The sequence below is a fragment of the Dendrobium catenatum genome, unplaced genomic scaffold (genome assembly GCF_001605985.2).
Source record: "Dendrobium catenatum unplaced genomic scaffold, ASM160598v2 fragScaff_scaffold_1414, whole genome shotgun sequence".
Taxonomy (NCBI): domain Eukaryota; kingdom Viridiplantae; phylum Streptophyta; class Magnoliopsida; order Asparagales; family Orchidaceae; genus Dendrobium; species Dendrobium catenatum.
The window spans coordinates 584,761-600,538 of NW_021319876.1; the positions used below are offsets into that span (position 1 = coordinate 584,761).

Below are 15,778 nucleotides of genomic sequence, written 5' to 3' on the forward strand. Positions count from 1 at the left end.
AATATAGTTGGAGACTATTTTGATGTTTTTCTCATAAAATAAGTAGTTCATATTTGTTAAGTTAGTGTAAATCTAACTCATAATTGCCATCATGTGTTGAAGCTTACATGCCATGTTGCAAATCTTTATAATCAACAATAATGATGATGATAATTCACATTTTAAATTGAGTTATCATGTTGATCAAATCGTTAACAATTCATCTAAATTGAGCAAAAAAATATGAATCAATTTGTAATCTTATGATCTAACGGTCAAAAGCTGTCATAATCTATTCAAATGATACATTTTAATTCATTTATAAATAATACGCTGATCCCACCAACAATTTATACGGATTAATGCGAAGACATCATGAAGTTGACTTGTCATTCAATGGCGTATGTTACACATGAAAAAATTATAATATATTTGAAGTTAATGCACCAACATGCATGTTATGCTACATTTTAAATGACATAATATATTAATGTTGATAATATGTTAAATCATTAAAAAATAATCTTAACAAAAAAAAAATAATGAAAAAATAGTAGTCAAATATAAACTATGATTGCGGTTTGAAAAGCAAACCAATAAGAAAATTGTCCCAAGCTAACCCTTAGGCTTCGTTTGGGACGGCTTTCTTTCTACTTATTAAAGCTGAATTTTTGTACTAGAAAACTGCTTTAAGAAGCAATAAGAAAGCCATCACAAATAAAACCTTAATGAAGATGGATTTTTTTTAATCAGTGCCTTAACTAATTTTAAACTCCATTTTGAGGAATTTTAAGTGAGAAATCTTACAAGCAATAGATTTCCCATAAAGATTTTGAATCTTACATAAGGTCCCAAATCTTTCAAATGAAAAGCATTTCACCCATCTTTATTCTCTCCAAGAGGACTTTTGGATAAATATATCTTTATTTTTTATCTTGCACTCTTAGGCTTCATGTGATGATGAAAACCATTGAAGACTTTCAAAAAAATAAATCATTTTATATCATCTTGCTCTCTTGGGCGAATTATTACGTTCGGCGTCCGAACCGTCCAGAGGCGAATTCGGACGTGCCACATCACCCAGACCCACCCGAATGCACCGAGATTTGGATGGCATGGTACGTCCGGATTTGTCCGAAGGCGAATCCGGATGCCGGACATAATAATTTTCCACTCTCCTGGGGGTCTATGCATTTATAGGCTTGCTTAAATTTTGATTTTTTTTTTTTTTTTTTAAACTAATCTCATAAATTATCAACCACAGCCTAACCCGATAGACTAAGGAAAAAGAGAAAAATTCGCTAAAAAATTTTTAACAAATCTGAAAATGTTGGTTAGAAAGTAATCAAATGACTTGGCCATAAATGTTGAGTGATAGAGAGTTTTAATTCTTTACCTGTTAACTGTCATTGATTTTTACAATTGATGATCAATGGACAAGCAGGGTAATATAGAGTCGAAAGTTTCATTTGGAGCAGCTTTCTTACAGCTTCTTAAAGCAGCTTTTTAGTACAAAATTTAAATTTTTATATAAAAAACTGCTTTAAAAAGCAATAAAAAAAATCGTCTCAAACAAAACTAAAGTCTTTTGTTACCCTTTGAGTGTGACAAAAAAGACTAAAGCAAATGAATAAGTCACAAGCAGATCAAATGCCCATAGAGATTAAAAGAGCCTCAAGGAGAATCATGCCAATACACTTTCTTGAAGTAGAATGTGCTCCCCTATCACTTTCTTATTTTCTCTCTTTTAAATTTTTTAACATACTAGTATAAATACATGTATACATGATGCACATGAATAAAATTTTAAAATCATGAGAAATCATGTTGGGAAGCGCCATTAACCAGATTTGGTTATGGAGGAAAGAAGAATGTTAATATTTAAGTTTGCTGGCAGAGAATTGAGATCAATAAGCTCAGACAAATTCCTTCCATTGCAACAAGGATCACAGATCAGGGATGATTTGTTTGCATTGCTCACATTGAAAATCAGCAACAACATTCATCAAATTGTTCCAGCGATTACAAACTTTTAATGAGGTCAGCTCTATTTGCAGTTACACAACATGGCAAGGAAAGCAGCACCAGGAAAAAACCATTGTACGAAGAAGCAACTATAAGCATGATTTATAACATTTAGAGAAGGAAAGCCTAAGCCACTGTCTTTTGCAAGTTTCGTTTTAAGAGATCAGAGGAAGTTTCTTGGTGTTAATATCTCCATGAAAAAAAAAAACTAGCGCAAAATTTACGACATAAATATCTTCGAATAGACAAACCAAAAAGCAGGATAACAATGGCCATGATGATGGTGTCAAACCATATATCATAGCATGCGGTGGAAGACGTGGCATATTTGATAAACGCTTGTACCAATTCTTAACAGGCATTCATACAAACACTTTCCATGCGATTCGTAACGGATGTCATATTTTATCTCAATTTTTACATTTAAATTTGGATTGCATATTTTATGACATAAGCCATGAAAAAATCCAAATAATTGCAAATTTTTATATATACGGAATTGGTTTCAAGCAACATAAACCAAGACAACTTATTTAAGCTCGAAGGAACCATAATAATATTTGTGAATTGGACAGCATATAAACTGAAATAAACCTTAGGGATTTCATTTATTTAGTAAGAATGATTTTGCTGAATTGATCTTCCTGGCCTGGTTTAATCAGTTCAATTTTGAGAAACCGTTTGTTTAATGTAGTTAAAAATTATGCCCAGCAACCAGTTCAATCCAGAATGCTGCCTTTGCAACAAAGCCCCGTAAGATCATAACCATCTTTTTTTTTATTGTGATTTTACCTTTCATGTCATTAGCAATAGAAATAATCACAAATATGCTAACAAAAGGAATTCTCTGGATAATATCACCAGCATTATAAAGATTGCTATCCGTGTCAAGACTAGTAGCTGGAAACACTTCAACTAGTTAATTGAGAAATTCCAGTTTGACTAAAAAATTGTCTGTTTGGTTGTCCTATCTGTTTTTGGCTGGAGCAGTTTTTCTTTGTTAGCTCCGATTTGTCTCTCTTAGTTGGTTTGTTATTGTCTGGGTGGGTTGTTTTTTGTTTTTTGTTCCATTCTAGATCGGTTAAAATCGTTTGTATTCTGTTTTTCCTTTTTTAGGTTCTGTAAGTCTATCCTTTGTATCCTTTAAATTTTCTTAATAAAATGGGCTATGCCCCGATTAAACCCCAATAAAAAAAAAATTTCTGCCCAGCAATGAAATAAATGATTGAATAAACGTTTTGTAAAAAGTAAAAAAATGAAGAATATGAAGAGCACTAAATGAACATTCCACAATTCAGAGCAGAATATACTTTGACGCCTAAAAAAACTCTCCAATACATCAACTATCACCCTTTCAATAGGAGATTCTCTCAAGGAGAATCATACCAATACACTTTCTTGAAGCAGGATGTGCTCCTGGCCTGTCACTTTCTCATTTTCTCTCTTTTAATCTTTTTAATATATAATATATGGGATCATAAAAAATCAAATGCATCAAAATTCTACAAAAAAAAAAAAACCCCAAATCTCTAAGGTTTCTTTTGGGACAACTTTCTTATCGGTTTTTTAAAACAATTTTTTAGTACTTAAAAACTACTTTAGAAAACTATAAAAAAAATGTCTCAAACAAAATCAAAAATAAATAAAAGAGAGAATAACTGAAGAGATAAGCCAACAAAATGATTAAAATAACAAAAAAAATCAGGCACCTCAAAAGTTCTTTAAAATGGCATTTCCACATCTGTATGAAATCATTATTGCTAAAAAATGATGGAGATAATATTGTACGGCCATCAAAAACAGTTTTATTTATCTCTCTCTCATGGAGACATCTAAAATCCAGTTTGAATGATCAAGATAATTTACCTGCACTCTGCAATTAGCTTTGAAATTGGAGAGAATCCGAATTCCTTGTTATACTTCTCTATTTTGATCAATTGGCCTTGTCTTAGGATCTATTTGGGATTGCTTCAATTTTTTATCAAGATAATTGTAAAACTGCTATGGAGAAATTTTCTTTTTTAAGACTATTATAAAAAACTTTCTAGCAAAAAAATTCTTAAAAACAAAAAAGCAATAATAAAATAGAACTGTAATTGTGATCTTAAAAAACAAAACAATAAAAAAATTATCCCAAACAAATCCTTAGTCTAGTTTCAAAAAACAGCACTATATGTAGTTAAAATTAACTCCAAGTAGGGTGCAAAAGGCAATATTTCATTTTATTGCAATGAAAGGACTAGCTATTTGCAAGAAACTAAGCTATTCTTGGCTGGGATTTTGCTTAAATTGCTATATACAAACACCACAGTGCATAAGCTATCAATCACAACAATAGTTTTGAAAGACTGACAGCCTCTGATACATTCAATTTATTTGTAAAAGTAGCTATAAAACTGTTGTGAGACAATAAAATTTTGTATGGGTATTAAAATTTTTACAGTTTAACAAGTTGAACTCTCTAACTACTATCATAGACACATAGGAAAAAGTATTTTGTGTGGACACCGGACAGCATCCGGAGACCAATCAGAACGAACCACGTCACTTTTTTGCTGGGTACCGCTCTGTACCGGATGACGTGGAGAGTTCTAGTTGATATCCGGACCGTCCGGTGTCCGCACATAATAATTTCTCCATCGATAGTGGCATATTTAATTGTAAAAAATTACTTTTCACAAGAACTTTTTTTTAAATAACATGAATGTCATAGCCCATAGAAACAGTGATAACCGTCCAACAAATAAAACAGTGAAAATACTGACCCAATCAAACCCTAAATCTGCTACAATTTGCAGAAGCAATTTATAGAAGCTACAAGGTTCCAATTGAAGAAGACCTTCATCTATCGCCAAAATTTGTTTTGGCCATTTTGGTTTGATTTGGAATAGATCAGACTTCCTTTTCGGCATTTCCCAATAAAAATTCATGCGCAGCCATGTTTATATATCATCAAGATGAAAGTATTCATTGATGGTTGAAAACTAAAATCTTTTCTCGCACAATAACACAATATTTAGACGTTTGCACTGAAAATAATCTAACAATACATTGAATTACATTGTTTCATTCTATGTGCACAGTGCCATCAGTTAAATAGACAAACAGAGCTCGCCAAAGTGCAATCTTTCAAAAAAAATAATTGCTTGATAAATCTTAAATTCCAACAGTTATAAAAACTTACTCGCCATGGAGTTTTAGACATAACTGTCGATCAGGGATTTCCTCATCTCATCAACAATCATATTAGGCTGAGCTTCTCTTAGTTTAAAAACACTCTCAATAACTGAGAGCTCAGTAGCTGTGGTGTCTAAACCACAGAAAGCAGTCCAGTCATTGACAGTCATACCAGCGGCAATAACCTCACTGCCTCTGTTCACTGTTCCTGCCACAAGAGGTACTTGAAGAAGCGTTGAAAGCTCGTCGAGGTCCTCAATGGATGTATGAGGATGAACCTTACAAGGCAAAAGATAGTAAGACTCCGTTTCACTTTCAGAACAGAATAATCAGTAGAATTTGGGAGCTTACCAGGCCACCTTTGTTAGAGAAAGTACAGTAGCTACCAACAAGAATATTACCAGCTACTGTCTGCCTGAACACTTCAACTCCCAGAATATCAGCAATAAGATCTTCAGTTTCCTGAAATCAAGTAAATAATTGTAATCCACATGTCAAAATTTTCCTTAACCATATTTGGATATAGGAGCTCAGAATAAATGAAGTCAAGACAATTTACCCGATCAAGGTCAGGATGAGTGAGAGCAACATGGTCATTGCAAGCTATGCAGTTGCCTAAGGCTGATAGTTTCTCTTCAATTCGTTGAACAATCACTTGGTCTGGTAGACTATTCCTCAGATGTTGAAGCTCTGTTAAAATTATATCCAGACAAATATGCAAACAATAGTCAGATAACAATGTGTGATTCAAATATTCTAAGCCATGCTAATTATATTTTGCCTTATAGAGCAATGTGTAGTGAAAAATACTTGTCCACACAACAAAACGAATGATGTGAACAAGGAATAAAAATATAATATTATATTTCTAACAAATCTTTCTTTGCCAAGTTTGCCAAGGTTTCATAGTAAGCGCTTAAGAACGGTTTGATCACATTATATTGGCAAAAAAAAATGTTCTCCAACTGTCCTGACACAGATCACATACCACAAGAAGCAGCGCAGGCGAAGTAATAATCATCTTATGAACAAAAATGAAGATATCAACAAAGTAGATACTAAAGCTAATATGGCCACAATTTATTGACTATAAAGAAAATTTTACCTTGGTCAGTGGTACTGTGAGGCACAAGAAGCCCATTTTTATTTCCTGTAAAAAATATGGAATGAGCAACATATACAGGCATTTGTAGAGGCCTAAAATTGACGGAACTTGTCATTACTTACCAGCACACATCCGCCCAATAATTCTAGTGCCTGCAATCGAGGTTTTCACCACTGGAATTACATCGGCAAGTTCAGATTCGAACACACTGCAAGTCAGTTATAAAATCAGCAACCGCCTAACACAAAAAGCAAAAAAATAAGAGGGTGGGAAATGGAGTGAAGTATATAGAAATAGAAGCATAGACCACCAAATCCTCGAGGAAGTAACCTGTAGAAGTTCTCTGATCCTCCAATAGCAACCAAACAATAGGCATTTGTAAGCTTGGAGAACACTCCAATATCGCAACAGTTTTCAAACTGAAGTCCTGATGTTGATCAAATATGCATTAATTAGAAACGATACAAGCCTATATATTTCTAAAACCAAGCTAAATTAAGTTTAGCGAAATCAAAAAGAATTCACAAGAGCACATTTATATAGGTCGCTTGGAAATTTAACTTGTTTCTAAGAGAGCAGTAACTATCTTCATGCCTGAGCTACCAAATTCTTTCAGAATAAGAACAAAATTTCCATATCCAAGTCAACGAACCCATAGGGTTTCAACTTTAAATTTTGTCCAATCCCCAAATTAGCCCTTTTTGCAAACCCCATGAAACCATATATATATATATATATATATATATATATATATTAGTAGGACATGTTTCTAGTTTATTGATTTTTTAAGTCCACTTCATATTCATGTTCATATTGATATCCACCCATTAAATTTCAATGTATGTCCATTGACAGCTCTAATATCATGCAAGTGAAACAATTCTTTTCATGCTATATATGACAAGGATAGGTGTACTTCCATCTCAAAATGGTAGCATGACTTTTTTTGAAAATCAATCGATTTTTATTCATAATTTCTCCATCGATAGTGGCATATTTAATTGTAAAAAATTACTTTTCACAAGAACTTTTTTTTAAATAACAAGAATGTCATAGCCCATAGAAACAGTGATAACCGTGCAACAAATAAAACAGTGAAAATACTGACCCAATCAAACCCTAAATCTGCTACAATTTGCAGAAGCAATTTATAGAAGCTACAAGGTTCCAATTGAAGAAGACCTTCATCTATCGCCAAAATTTGTTTTGGCCATTTTGGTTTTGATTTGGAATAGATCAGACTTCCTTTTGGGCATTTCCCAATAAAAATTCATGCTCAGCCATGTATATATATCATCAAGATGCAAGTATTCATTGATGGTTGAAAACTAAAATCTTTTCTCGCACAATAACACAATATTTAGACGTTTGCACTGAAAATAATCTAACAAAATATTGAATTACATTGTTTCATTCTATGTGCACAGTGCCATCAGTTAAATAGACAAACAGAGCTCACCAAAGTGCAATCTTTCAAAAAAAATAATTGCTTGATAAATCTTAAATTTCAACAGTAATGTAAAACTTACTCACCATGGAGTTTTAGACATAACTGTCGATCAGGGATTTCCTCATCTCATCAACAATCATATTAGGCTGAGCTTCTCTTAGTTTAAAAACACTCTCAATAACTGAGAGCTCAGTAGCTGTGGTGTCTAAACCACAGAAAGCAGTCCAGTCATTGACAGTCATACCAGCGGCAATAACCTCACTGCCTCTGTTCACTGTTCCTGCCACAAGAGGTACTTGAAGAAGCGTTGAAAGCTCGTCGAGGTCCTCAATGGATGTATGAGGATGAACCTTACAAGGCAAAAGATAGTAAGACTCACTTTCACTTTCAGAACAGAATAATCAGTAGAATTTGGGAGCTTACCAGGCCACCTTTGTTAGAGAAAGTACAGTAGCTACCAACAAGAATATTACCAGCTACTGTCTGCCTGAACACTTCAACTCCCAGAATATCAGCAATAAGATCTTCAGTTTCCTGAAATCAAGTAAATAAATGTAATCCACATGTCAAAATTTTCCGTAACCATATTTGGATATAGGAGCTCAGAATAAAAGAAGTCAAGACAATTTACCCGATCAAGGTCAGGATGAGTGAGAGCAACATGGTCATTGCAGGCTATGCAGTTTCCTAAGGCTGACAGTTTCTCTTCAATTCGTTGAACAATCACTTGGTCTGGTAGACTATTCCTCAGATGTTGAAGCTCTGTTAAATTTATATCCAGACAAATATGCAACCAACAGTCAGATAACAGTGTGTGTTTCAAATGTTGGAACTACTAAGTACCACAGGGTACTAGATATTCTAAGCCATGCTAATTATATTTTGCCTTATAGAGCAATGTGTAGTGAAGAATACTTGTCCACGCAACAAAAGGAATTATGTGAACAAGGAATGAAAAATATAATATTATATTTCTTTTATGGTGCGCTAATGTAAGCAAACTTCTAACAAATATTTCTTTGCCCAGTTTGCCAAGGTTTCATAGTAAGCACTTAAGAACGGTTTGATCACATTATATTGGCAAAAAAAATGTTCTACAACTGTCCTGACACAGATAACATACCAAAAGAAGCAGCGCAGGTGAAGTAATAATCATCTTATGATAAAAAATGAAGATATCAACAAAGTAGATACTAATGCTAATATGGCCACAGTTTATTGACTATAAATAAAATTTTACCTTGGTCAGTGGTACTGTGAGGCACAAGAAGCCCATTTTTATTTCCTGTAAGAAATATGGAATGAGCAACATATACAGGCATTTGTAGAGGTCTAAAATTGACGGAACTTGTCATTACTTACCAGCACACATCCGCCCAATAATTCTAGTGCCAGCAATCGAGGTTTTCACCACTGGAATTACATCGGCAAGCTCAGATTCGAACACACTGCAAGTCAGATATAAAATCAGCAACCGCCTAACACAAAAAGCAAAAAAACAAGAGGGTGGGAAATGGAGTGAAGTATATAGAAATAGAAGCATGGACCACCAAATCCTCGAGGAAGTAACCTGTAGAAGTTCTCTGATCCTCCAATAGCAACCAAGCAATAGGCATTTGTAAGCTTGGAGAACACTCCAATATCGCAACAGTTCTCAAACTGAAGTCCTGTTGTTCATCAAATATGCATTAATTAGAAACTATACAAGCCTATATTTCCTCTAAAATCAAAGGTATATATATTCACACAAAAACCTAGCTAAATTAAGTTCAGCGAAATCAAGAAGAATTCACAAGAGCACATTTTTATAGGTCGCTTGGAAATTTAACTTGTTTCTAAGAGAGCAGTAACTATCTTCATGCCTGAACTACCAAATTCTTTCAGAATAAGAACAAAATTTCCATATCCAAGTCAACTAAACCCATAGGGTTTCAACAATAAATTTTGTCCAATCCCCAAATTAGCCCTTTTTGCAACCCCCATGAAACCATATATATTTTTTAGTAGGACATGTTTCTAGTTTATTGATTTTTTAAGTCCACTTCATACTCATGTTCATATTGATATCCACCCATTAAATTTCAATGTATGTCCATTGACAGCTCTAATATCATGCAAGTGAAACAATTCTTTTCATGCTATATATGACAAGGATAGGTGTACTTCCATCTCAAAATGGTAGCATGCCTTATTTTGAAAATTCAATCGACTTTTATTCATAAGAATCTACAACATGCTCGCTATGTTTACTTGGTTTAGGAACAATGGCTGGTACAGTAAATACAACGGATAAATGGGGCAAATCAGATCCCGTTCCTTTTTACCACAAACAAGCTTATATGACTTTATTTTGAAAATCAATCGACTTTTATTCATAAGAATCTACAACATGCTCGCTATGTTTACTTGGTTTAGGAACAATGGCTGGTACAGTAAATACAACGGATAAATGGGGCAAATCAGATCCCGTTCCTTTTTACCACAAACAAGCTTATTTCAGGTTATCATATATAGGCCTCCAATATAAATAACCTAAAGTGAAAGAATAAGGTATCACCATTTATCAAAAGGAAGGAGGACAGAAACAAAATAGAGAGCATTCATGGCATTATAGAAACTTACGAGTAGCCATGATGGATAGCCAATAAGTACTGAAAACCTGCAAAACCAAAACAAACACATTAAACACTTTTCTTTTAAAAGAAAAAACAATAAACTAATGTCGAGAGAACATGTTAGACAGAAATGGGGGGAAAAATTCATTTAACCGTGCATTTTAATTGGGCTTTTCTTTTTTTGAAGTCTGGAGAATGTATCCTTCCATAATATGAAGGTTAATACAATAATTTTTAAGGATCTCTCTCTCTCTAGCATTGAAAAAATTATTAAAAATCAATTGAAAAAACAAAAAAGTTTCTCCAATGTGGTATGAGGCTCCCTCATGACCCTTGTATATCAAGGCAGACACTAAACCAAAAACATTCATAAATGGAAAATCCTAATCAATAAGCAACATTATCCAAATGGCCTATAAACAAGAAACATTCATTAAATATTCATGGTCCAAAATTTTCAAATCATGATGTATATCCAAATGACATATGGGTGCTTTGAGTAATCATTTGCTATGGTCATGTTTCCAAAAAAAAGATTCATTGAATATTCATTGACAAAAACTCCAGGTAATTGTGGGAAAGAAGATTTATGCAATTTGAGGATGCCTGCAACTCCAGGAAATTGAGGAAGAGAATGAGCAACCACCAAGCTAGTTTCATTCATTATATGCACACTCAAATTTCCCTTAATCAGGGTTATAGCAATACAATACCCATAAAATCTATTATACAACATAATAACCTGTAAAGACGCATAGCTCACAAAATCCCCGATAAATACCCTTTTAAGGGGCTGTTTGGATACAGGATTTCTGCCGAATAGTGCCAAACAGGATTTAGGGAACTGTTAAGGGGCTGTTTCGTATCGGATTTACAGCTATTAGCATAACATTCCACTAACATCAGAATATTCCCTGCCATAACAAACTTCACATGGCATAACAAACTGTGTAACACGCTCACGTGTATACACATGCTCTATATATATTCCACTCACTGTAGCAAGGATTGAGAATGAATGAATTCCTTTGCTGATTTCTATCTTGCTTTTAGTTTACTGCTATAACTTTGTTTTGCTATTAGGATACATGTTGTTGCATTTCTACATGGTATCAGAGCAGGGCTTAGAACCGTCAATCTCAGTTGCTCAAACAATGGCTCAGTCATCCACCTCGCAAACGGCGGATCAAACGACGGCGACATCCTCCGATCCACCGTCTATTCCATCCTCCCTTAAGTTGGTTCTCTCCAACATCAAAACTATAGTACCTTCTTCTTTATCCAACGATAACTATCCGGTATGGAGATTTCACATCTTCAAACTACTGAGAGTCAATGGCTTCGACAGCCATCTTGAAAGATCTGCAACTCGCCCACAGCGTCTGCTTCAACAGCCAGATGGTAGCACAACAATAAATCCTTCATACACTCAATGGCTTCTCATAGATCAAAATCTAGCAGCAGCATTATGCTCAACTATATCTCCCTCCATCATCCCTTATGTTCTGCACCCGGAAAAATGCTCCGACATCTCATACACATTAGAACAGCGTCTTCAAGCATCCAACAGATCCAGAGTTATTTAGCTAAAGAATGAATTACACAACATCTCAATGCGCAATCTCTCCATGGCTCAGTATCTTACAGCAATCAAAACCTTAGTCGACAACATTGCGGCAGCTGGATCAAATGTCGATTCAGAAGATATCATTCTGTACACGCTGAACGGACTACCACCCACATATCAAGCCTTCAAGACAGTGATTCGCACCAAACGAGCACCACTCAATCTAGATGAGCTCTATTCCTACCTTCTCACTGAGGAGATCAACTTGGCTGCAGAATCATCCTGAGATCATCCTTCAGCTGATCCAAACAATGCACTATATGCTTCTTGAGAACGTGGACGTCGTGGCAGAGGAAGGTTCAACTACAACCCCAACACACCTGGACGAGCATATTCTTCTCCTCCGATCATTTTCCAAATCTGCACCAAAAGGGGTCACACGGCAATGCAATGCTGGCATCGACTGAACCCCAATTATACTCCTCCAACTCCGACAACTTCATCCAAGGCTCTGGTAGTGGATGCTTCATAGACTTCTCAGGATTGGTACATCGACTCCAAAGCTTCTGCGCATTTAACTCACTCGCTAGACAACATACCGCAGCCAAATTTGTATCATGGTGTGGATAGCATCACTGTTGGCAACGGACAAACACTTCAAATTGCAAATTCTGGTCCTGGACTCCTACCAACTCCACACCGTAAGCTCTCACTATCTAAAATATATCATGTTCCCAATCTCTCTCACAATCTACTATATGTTTCTAATCTCACTAATGATAACAATGTATCCATTGTTTTCTCTCCCTCCGGCTTCTCTATCAAGGACCTGAAGACTTGGGAAATCCTTCTATAGGGCCATGTCGCAATGGTTTGTACACCATTAAGCTTCCACCTGCTGTCAATTCCCTTTCTGCGCTATCAGCTGCTTCCTCTTCTTCGCTTCGGTGGCACAATCGCCTGGGACATCCACACAGTCAAGTCCTAACTGTTATCTCCTCACACAACCGTGAACTACATATCCGAACCTCTGTTCATGTTTGTTCAGTCTGTAAGGCTTCTAAAAGCCATAAATTAGCTTTTTCTGTTTCTCAAACTTCTACCTCCTCTCCACTAGAACTACTTCATCTCGATGTATGGGGTCCCTCCCCAACTCTTTCCTTTCAAGGCTATAAATACTATCTTATTATAATTGATGACTATTCTCACTTTACATGGTTGTTTATGATGCGTGCTAAATCTGAAACCACTAAAATCATCACTCAATTTAAGACTTGCATTGAAAATTAAATCTCATACAAACTTAAACGCATAAGAACCGATGGGGACACTGAATTCATAAACTCAGAACTTCAATTATTCCTACAGCATTGTAGAATACATCACCAAATTTCATGTCCCTACACCCCGGAACAAAATGGGACAGCTGAGCACAAAAACAGGCATGCCATTGAGACAATTCAGACCTTGCTCCACACAGCCAATCTCCCTTATTACTTTTGGCCTGATGCAGCTCTCACGGCTGTACATCTTATTAACAGAATGTCATCAGCTACTTTACAATATAAATCACCCATCCAACTCTTCTACAATCAAAAGCCAGATTACTCACACCTCAAGACCTTCGGATGTGCTTGATATCCCTGGCTGGCCCCCTCTCAACGCCATAAGTTAGCTCCACGTGCTCCCCTATGTCTATTCCTTGGCTACTACGATTCCTAAAAAGGCTACAAATTCCTTAACTTGTCCACCAACAAAATCATTATTTCAAAGCATGTTACATTTGCTGAAGACCTATTTCCATTCACCCCACTGCAACAGCACCCATAACACCTCAACAAACATAACCTCCCAACTCCTCTATCCTTATACCAATCTCAACCCTCTCCTCCCCATCCACTAATAAAAATCCTACTACTTCCTTTCCCTCCAGCCCACCCTCTCCTAATTTCTCTCCTCCACAATTACCTACTCCACCGTCCCCTGAACCACCTTCTGCTACATCAATTCAAACAGCTTAACCTCGTCATCCCATGGTCACTCGACTTCAAACGAGCTCCCTCAAACCACGGCAGATTCTTGACTTGTTCCTATCTCAAGTTCTGATCCAACTACCTATCTTGAGGCTGTTAAATCCCCTCATTGGCGAGAAGCAATGGACATTGAATTCTCATTGGCGGGAAGCAATGGCCATTGAATTCCTTGCCTTACAACAACAAGGAACTTGGAAACTTGTCGTTCCTCCTCCCAATGCCAATATTCTCGGATGCTGCTGGACTTAACGCACCAAGCATCATTCAAATGGCACTATTGCACGCTATAAAGCAAGACTAGTAGCCCAAGGCCATCGTCAAGAACATGGCCTTGATTATCACAACACTTTTAGCCATGTTGCAAAAATGCCAACTATCCAAGTCTTACTTACAGTAGCCCTACATCACTCATGGTAGGTTCATCAAATGAATGTAGCCAATGCTTTTCTTCATGGCGACCTCCATGAAAGTCTACATGTCTCAACCCAAAGGTTTTGAGGACAATCTTTATCCAAATCATGTTTGTCTATTGCAAAAAGCCATCTATGGCCTTAAGCAAGCTCCCTGACAATGGTTCCACACATTTTTTACCTATCTAATCTCTCTAGGATTTCAAGAAAGTCAATTTGATCACTCTCTCCTCTTCCTCACTCAAAATAACATTCAAATCTATCTTCTCATATACGTTGACGATATCCTCGTCAGTGGCAACAATTCTCCTGCAATATCTCAGCTCCTCGATCAGCTCAGTCATAAATTCACAATGAAATACCTTGGACTGCTCACAACTTTCTAGGCCTTAACATTCAAACACACTCCAACACATACTTTCTTTCGTTAGCCCAATATGCCAACTCCATCCTTCACCAGGCGGGTTTAACCTGTTGTAAACCAATCTCAAATCCCACCTCTACTAAACCTATCCCCACGTTCTCCGATCATATTCTCAATAATCCTCTCATCTACAAACAGCTCACTGGATCCCTTCAATATCTTACAATCACTAGATCAGATATTGCCTACTCGGTCAATGTCCTTTGCCAGCATATGCACAATCCACAACCATCACACTTTCATCATCTAAAAAGGTTGTAATGTTATATTAAAGGGCCATTACATTATGGTATTCCTATACTTTCCGGTTAGCTTCAACTTTCATCCATGTTAGATGCAGGTTGGGCAAGTGACCCGCTCGCCAGAAAGTCCACCTCAGGCTACTGTTCCTTCTTAGGATCTACTCTTATCTCATGGAGTGTTAAGAAACAGCATACAGTTGCTAGATCCTCAACATAGGCCGAATATAGAGCAATTGCAGCTGCTACAGTCGGATTTACGCTAAATCCAGCCAAACAGTTTTTGTGCTCGCGTTAAATCCCGGGATTCAGTAAATCCCGGATTTACGGATTTACAGCTTAAATCCGGGATTTAATAAATCCTAGGGGTAGCCGGATTTAGTAAATCCGAGCGGGATTTATCCGAAGAAGCGCGCGAAAGGGAGAAAGTTACCTCAGCCAGTGAGCTCCCGTTCTTGCTTCCGATCAAAATGCCGTAACTTCCGATCCGGATTGAAGTCGTCGCAGGAGCGAAGTCGAACAGCCACGAAGAAGCCGAAGAAGCGACGCCTGCAATCTCTACACCTCCTGCGAAAGCAACTGAGCCGAACAGCAACGACGAAAAGAGAAGATGAAAGGCAAACCCTAGACGCCTCTAAGTTATTATTGATTAACTTAATTAATATAATTTAAATTTTTAATACTTAAGTAAATTAATTAAATAGTTAATTGTATAATTAGTGCATAAATTAAATAAATTAATTAAAATTATTAA

The 15,778-nt window shown here is 36.2% G+C and overlaps 2 protein-coding genes and 1 long non-coding RNA gene across 3 annotated transcripts; all 3 read right to left on the minus strand.

Annotated features, from left to right (window-relative positions):
- Positions 1–5,201: 5,201 nt before the first annotated feature.
- On the minus strand, positions 5,202–6,401 carry LOC110111449 (eukaryotic translation initiation factor 6-2). The gene is made up of 5 exons (XM_028699938.1): positions 6,287–6,401; positions 6,170–6,202; positions 5,741–5,871; positions 5,533–5,643; positions 5,202–5,459 (listed from the first exon to the last, which is right to left on the minus strand). Exons 1-5 carry the CDS (start codon positions 6,399–6,401, stop codon positions 5,202–5,204), a joined length of 648 nt encoding a protein of 215 aa, XP_028555771.1.
- Positions 6,402–6,404: 3 nt separating this feature from the next.
- Positions 6,405–6,673, minus strand: LOC114580944. Its single transcript, XR_003702665.1, has 2 exons — positions 6,617–6,673; positions 6,405–6,494 (listed from the first exon to the last, which is right to left on the minus strand). It is a non-coding gene; the product is annotated as an uncharacterized LOC114580944 (long non-coding RNA).
- A 980-nt stretch (positions 6,674–7,653) lies between these two features.
- LOC110111450 (eukaryotic translation initiation factor 6-2) lies at positions 7,654–15,509 on the minus strand. The gene is made up of 8 exons (XM_020843351.2): positions 15,458–15,509; positions 10,359–10,395; positions 9,307–9,403; positions 9,099–9,184; positions 8,977–9,021; positions 8,368–8,498; positions 8,160–8,270; positions 7,654–8,086 (listed from the first exon to the last, which is right to left on the minus strand). Exons 2-8 carry the CDS (start codon positions 10,366–10,368, stop codon positions 7,829–7,831), a joined length of 738 nt encoding a protein of 245 aa, XP_020699010.1. The 5' UTR covers positions 10,369–10,395; positions 15,458–15,509; the 3' UTR covers positions 7,654–7,828.
- Between the last annotated feature and the right edge of the window lie 269 nt (positions 15,510–15,778).

Coding starts and splice junctions, on each gene's coding strand:
- LOC110111450 (XM_020843351.2), bottom strand. Junction 9,185..9,306: donor GGATCAGAGAACTTCTACAG/GTTACTTCCTCG, acceptor TCTGACTTGCAG/TGTGTTCGAATCTGAGCTTG. Junction 8,499..8,976: donor TCACAGTACCACTGACCAAG/GTAAAATTTTAT, acceptor TAAATTTAACAG/AGCTTCAACATCTGAGGAAT.
- LOC110111449 (XM_028699938.1), bottom strand. CDS start 6,401: ATGACAAGTTCCGTCAATTTTAGGCCTCTACAAATGCCTGTATATGTT. Junction 6,203..6,286: donor TCACAGTACCACTGACCAAG/GTAAAATTTTCT, acceptor TTTGTTCATAAG/ATGATTATTACTTCGCCTGC. Junction 5,872..6,169: donor CGCCTGCGCTGCTTCTTGTG/GTATGTGATCTG, acceptor TAATTTTAACAG/AGCTTCAACATCTGAGGAAT.